Source organism: Epinephelus moara, chromosome 3 (assembly GCF_006386435.1).
Source record: "Epinephelus moara isolate mb chromosome 3, YSFRI_EMoa_1.0, whole genome shotgun sequence".
In the NCBI taxonomy this organism is placed as follows: domain Eukaryota; kingdom Metazoa; phylum Chordata; class Actinopteri; order Perciformes; family Serranidae; genus Epinephelus; species Epinephelus moara.
The window spans coordinates 8,202,531-8,208,530 of NC_065508.1; the positions used below are offsets into that span (position 1 = coordinate 8,202,531).

General features: G+C 41.7%; 1 protein-coding gene across 4 annotated transcripts in view; it reads left to right on the forward strand.

Annotated features, from left to right (window-relative positions):
- dpysl3 (dihydropyrimidinase like 3) overlaps positions 1-6,000 on the forward strand; it is a 54,510-nt gene that overhangs the window by 28,296 nt on the left and 20,214 nt on the right. For all 4 annotated transcript variants that reach the window (XM_050040551.1, XM_050040553.1, XM_050040550.1 and 1 more), the window contains exons 5-8: positions 744-805; positions 1,652-1,732; positions 3,689-3,757; positions 4,860-4,980. In XM_050040551.1, coding sequence (XP_049896508.1) covers positions 744-805; positions 1,652-1,732; positions 3,689-3,757; positions 4,860-4,980 — 333 coding nt within the window. The remainder of the gene's footprint in view (positions 1-743; positions 806-1,651; positions 1,733-3,688; positions 3,758-4,859; positions 4,981-6,000) is intronic.

Genomic DNA, 6,000 nt, shown 5'->3' on the forward strand with positions numbered 1-6,000 from the left:
AAATGTGTTTTATCTGAAAGAAACATGCAATATTTACATCTAAGATAATAGAAGAATAGTAATAATATTATTCCTCACTATATGAAGTGACTGATAACAAGATTTGTATAATGGATCGTAAAGAAATTTGTCAGATTTTTATTTTGTAGACAATTGATCTGTATTTTTAGCGTGATGGGATGACTGGAAATCGCTGGAAAAGCTCTGGTCCTGCACTTTCATGTGTTATGCGTGGCATTTCTGTGCGACCCTGCATTCGCAAGTAATCATCCAAGAGTAATGTGTGTGCAAAGCGGAATGAAAGCTTTGTTATACATAATTTTAGTGTAACTTTATTTTTTTTTTTCCTTGTGAAAACATTGGACTACTGACAAGTGGTGTTGTTGGTCTTGTCGGAAAGCCGCGGTTCCGCTGTTTCAAGTGATATGCGTGGCGTCTCGCTATGACGAACGGTTGCGGAGAAAATCCATAGAGAAGAACAGGTGTGAATTTGGAAGCACTTTGCGTCTTTCGGGCCCATAGGGTTAAACACGGTCCCCCATGACTTCAATTTATCAAGAATTTTCTCCCTTTTTGGATTCTTCATTCAACGTGGAGGCATGCAAGAAAAAAAAGCTTTTCCTCACCTAATTTAATTTAACTCGGGTTGAGTAATTGACATACAAATGGTCATTTGGGGGGTGAGGCAATCCCTTAAGTGGCATTTTTTACATGCTTTCTTTTTCATGTTGTCTCTGCTGCAGGTGTGAACTCCTTCCAGGTCTACATGGCTTACAAGGACTACTACCAGATGACCAACAGTGAGGTACAATAATTTAGTACACACTTTAAAAGGATAGATCTGCATTTTGTCAAGTCTAAAACAATAATGCAACCAAAAATATGCCTACTTGACAAAATGTGAACTTCCTTCCTTCCTTTGACATCTTCAGTGTGAACATACACATAAAGTACAAGTGTTTATGTCAAGTTCAGCATGTGTGGCTGTGCTTGAAATCCAAAACACAAGGTGATACTATCTTGGTCTCACTCAGTGTATGATTTAACGTCATTAACTTTTAAAAGTACTTAAATAAGACAAATTGCTAGTCAAGAAATGACTACTAACTTGTCAAGAAAACGTGGCCATGGCCAAAGTTTTAGAAAAGCGTTAATTTCTTTCTCCCTTGAAATACTCTGTCCTCATGTAGCTTGTAGCCTGTGATGGATGGTGTGTGCTCATACTGTGAGTTTGGCTGGTAAATGTAGGAAAACAAAGTGTAAGTCCAGACGCTGTGAGGCAAGGCTCTCCGTGTTTCTCATGCAGCCGTAGCTAATTCGGTCGCTCAGAGGAACACATGAGGAAACTGAAATAGTCCAGCTTGAAAAACTGATGTCATGCTGCTCACCAAGGAACTGTGGTGCAGCAACATAACAGCAACTGCACCTCATCCCACATAAGTTTAACCATTTCTGGAGACCACACACAATAATTGCAGCGTATCGTGGTGGACATCATGTAAATTGTGGGCTTCTTTTAAAATGTGGCTCGGGGGTGAACCCCGGGATAAAAAGGAGTGTCCGACTCTTGTGTAAACAGCCAGGCAGGATTTTGAAATACAAAAACAGTGCCACTGTAATTTCTCACAGGTTCTGTGTTTTTCTCCTGCAGCTCTATGATGTCTTTACCTTCCTGGCAGAGAGGGGAGGCATCGCTCAGGTCCATGCTGAAAATGGCGAGATCATCGCTGAGGTAAAGATAAAGATAAATAAAGCGACAGATGCAGCTCCTCTGCCTCATGTTATCTACTCCCCTTCCCTTAATTACTTGTCTCGTGTCCAACTCTGGGGTCTGTTTCGGTTTAGTTTGATTTATGTTATTTTACTTCGCTTCAGTTCACTTTTCTGCTCGAGCCTTATCGCACTGCATCTCCACTACCTACAGACTAAACACACCGTCACTGATGAGAGGGGAATGTGTTTCATGTAGGACGGTAATGTGTGGGTGTAGTTTACACGGGGCTGTGCTGTGGACAAAATGAAAGTGAATGAGCCGTAATAGTTGGTGGATTGAGAAGGTTGGTATTAGTCAGAGCCCCGGACCATGCCTGGATCCTGTCACTGGGTGTGTATATGTGTGTGTTGGATCTGATTCATCGCAAATCCCAGCTCTCCCATCCAGTCTTAAAGTAAGACTTTGAGGGAGTCTGATTTCCATCATCTTTAAGACCAGATTATGTCATGCTCTGATTTTAGTGTAGAGCTCCTGAGATAGAGAGGCCTTGTTTAAGGCCCAGACACACCAAACCGACTAGTGGCGACTGTCGGCTGTTGCATCACCTCACGTCGCCTGTGTTTCGGCCAAAAAGTTGCACTTGAACACACTGCAGAGGCTCAGCCATGCTAAATCAGCCTGAAAAACAGGCGGCAATGGCTAACTAGTGACAGCAGTGCAGAACACACCGCAAAAACTAGGACCACAGTCGCTCACCAAAGGCCCAGCATTGAGCAACGGCCAACCATTAGCTTGGTGTATCCAGGCCCTTAGACCTGTGTGTGATAAATGTTGTTCATACGACAGAGGACATGTTGTAACCAAGTGACAGTCACCATGGATACATGCTGCAACCATTTCCAAAGCATTTAAAGCTAAAATTCCTCTTATGACCACTAGATGCTCGGTTGAGGAAAGCTCTGTCTTTTAACTTAAGTTTCTTTTCGGAAAAACAAAAACCAAATGCAAAATTTGGTCACATCTTTACCACGAAGTTAACATCAGATAAGTGTATTTGCAGTAGCAATTTCAAAGATGTTTTTCCATCAAAGCTTAGCTATATTAGCTGCCTACATAGACATCTACTTGGGGGAAAACTTGCAGACTAACAAAACCAAAATTTATTTCTAATTGTTTCATAAGTTGCAGGATTTGTTTCAACAAAGGCCAACATAAGTAACACAAAAATGTCCTGAGCGGATCCTTATATGCTGTGTAACGGTTATAATTTGCTGTTGTTTACCATATAAAGCCTGGACTGTTTGGTCCAGCCGGCCTCTTGTATTTGATTTTGGGGAGGTGAAGCAGTCTCCATCACGGCAGTGTTGATCAAAGCTACAAATTTGCTTTTTGTAGTAACACAGCTGGGATCACTCTCATCTGCAGACACTGGTAGGCTAGATTTTCCAAGTCTGTCTGGCTGCAGGAATACCACCAGTTTCTTGGGTTACAAGTTGTCTCGTGAGACTTTTCCTGTATCTCTAAAACGACAAAGTAACCCTGACGCAAAGTGAAAATTGTCAAATTATGAGGATAAAACCAAAGTTGAAAACTACCATAATTTTCCATGTCATCATAAAGCATCCATGTTGACATGACAGATGCTGTTTCCAAGTGCCTCCACGCAGGGGTTACCTCTGCACTTTCTATGACACGAAAGAGCAGCCAGAGTTTTTGGGAGGTAGATCTACATGTATACAAAGACCCTCAACAACCCGTGGATTCCCACAGTCCTCTGTGTGTGGCCTGACCCACATGATAAAACTCCTGCTCATATCCTCCACACAGGCACAGAGAAGCAGAAACAGAATATCATTTTGGATTGTGACCAAAACTTTACATCAGCCCGAGCACTCAAGCAACTGAACGCTAAAAAATAGTCCCCCATACAGTGTATCTATGAGCTAAGCAGTGTGCTTGTCGTTTGTGCAACAGGAGCAGGCCCGCATGCTGCAGATGGGTATCACTGGACCGGAGGGACACGTGCTGAGCAGGCCAGAGGAGGTATAACACACACACTGTACATATATTTATACATTAGTTCCATTACATGATTTAAACACATAGTCATGAACATTTGCAAGGGGAAAATGATCACTTTTTATTGAGATATTGTGTGTTTTAATGTGTTTGAATGCCTTTTATGTTTTGCCGATAATCATGCACACACTCACATTGTCCACCATGACGTTCTTGGACTGGTCTTCACACACACATTGTTCTTGTTACACACATGTGGTTCCAGACACATAATAGAGGCGTTGGGTGAAAACTTTCTGGTTCCCCCAATTGTTGCCGCTAATGTCCCTTTAACAAACAGCGAAATAAAAGCCACGCTCTCGACTCAGCAACTTGTCAGCCTTCAGCTTGACTGGGATTTTCCACTCTGTGGTGCACCGGGGTGAAGTTGTCCCACCAGTCTCATAGTGTCATGCACTTAAGTGGAATCTTAAGAAATAAAAGCTTGGTAACATAATTTAATTTAGCAGAGACCACGTTGGATCAGGGTTTTATCAGTGTCTGGTGTCCTGTTTGGTTTTAATTTATTGGTTATTGGACCCAGGTTGTGCTTATGGACGAGAACACAATAAGCAGCTGAAGTGCATGCGTCACCTTGCGAACCACAAAACACATGTAGGAGACAATCATCACATCTTCAGGCATGCTCGGCCCTCTGCTGGCAACATTTACCATTATGTAAAAGTTAAGCTCTCCAACATGAACACAAGCCTCCAAAATGAGTCCAGAAATGTTTGCTTTCAATGCATATTATTGACTGGACTGTGAACATTTCAAAGTCTTCCAATTGGGAAAATGGGTAACGAGAATGTGGTCTGGTCTGACCTCACCAAAGTTTATTTTCGTTGTTGTTTACTCAACCCACAACAACCCTAACCCAATGTAACTGATTAAACCCCTTATTCCTAGTTTACGATGTCAAAATTACAAGCTACCACTTGTTATTTTGGTTAAAAATGGATTATTCAAATAATAAGGCTCCAAAAATATGTATTTTTCTGTGGCTGACATTTTTGAAGTTTATTTGAGAGGATCCTAATGGGAAAAACATCTACAAGTCAACCACAATGTCCTGTTCCTTCTATAGCTGGAGGCAGAGGCTGTGTTCCGTGCCATCACCATTGCCAGCCAAACCAACTGTCCTCTCTACGTGACCCGGGTCATGAGCAAGAGCGCTGCTGACATCATCTCACAGGCCCGGAAAAAAGGTAAAGAGCAGCATTTGGAGCTCACCAGAAAATGCAGACTATGTCAAAGGAGCAGTGTGTAAGATTTAGGGGGATTTAATGGTATCCAGTTGTGAGGATTGCCAGTTGCAACCAGCTGAAACTTCTCCCGGTTAGGATCCCTTGGTGTTCGTTGTTCAGGAAGGTTTTTCTTTCTTTTTTGTCTGCAATCTGTCTATTGAGATTTTTCAAATAGAACAGACAGAAAATTAATCAATCATATTTGGTCAATCCATAGTAACACAGCAAAAAAAGTAAGTAGAAAGTAAAGTAAGAGCAATACAAAACCAAGATAGCACAAAGACATAACAAAAACTACAAACCTAATCAGTACCCAGACCAAGACAAATAACAAAAACATGTGTCTTGAAATTTATGTAAAAATTTGTGAATCTGTGCATATGATGATTAAAAAAAACATAGAATACTAAATCATTATATAATGGTCTTTGGTCGGACAACTGCCTGTCACATCAAATTTAAATGTTTTCAGGAAGATTTTACAGGATGGCGAATTATCCGCGGAGTTCTCCTCCTCTCCAAAACAAACCGACCAGGTGATTGAAACCGGTAAAAACGCTGAATAAAGCAGTTTCCTGTTTAAAAGTCAGCATTTTTCCGACACTAGTGACAGAGGGGCTGCTAACTACGGTGGCCGATGCAAAAAGCGAAACACAAATGGCCCTGTCTAGAGCCAGTGTGTGGTTTGTCCGTTCTGGGCTACTGTAGGAACATGGTGGTGCAACATGGCACCAACATGTGGACAAGGTCCTGCACCCTGTGTAGATATAACCAGCTTATCTTATAGGGAAATTTCGGTTTATTTCAACCCGTCTTCTATCGCCCTAAATTTGTTTCAAGTGACTAGTGACATAAAAATAATAGTTAGCATGTTAGCCGTTAGCCTAGATACAGCCGGGGCGCATAGTAGCGTCAGACCTGTTAAAACGTAAGTGAACGGGCAACCTTCAAGTGCAAAGTTAGTCCACTAAACAAGCTTTT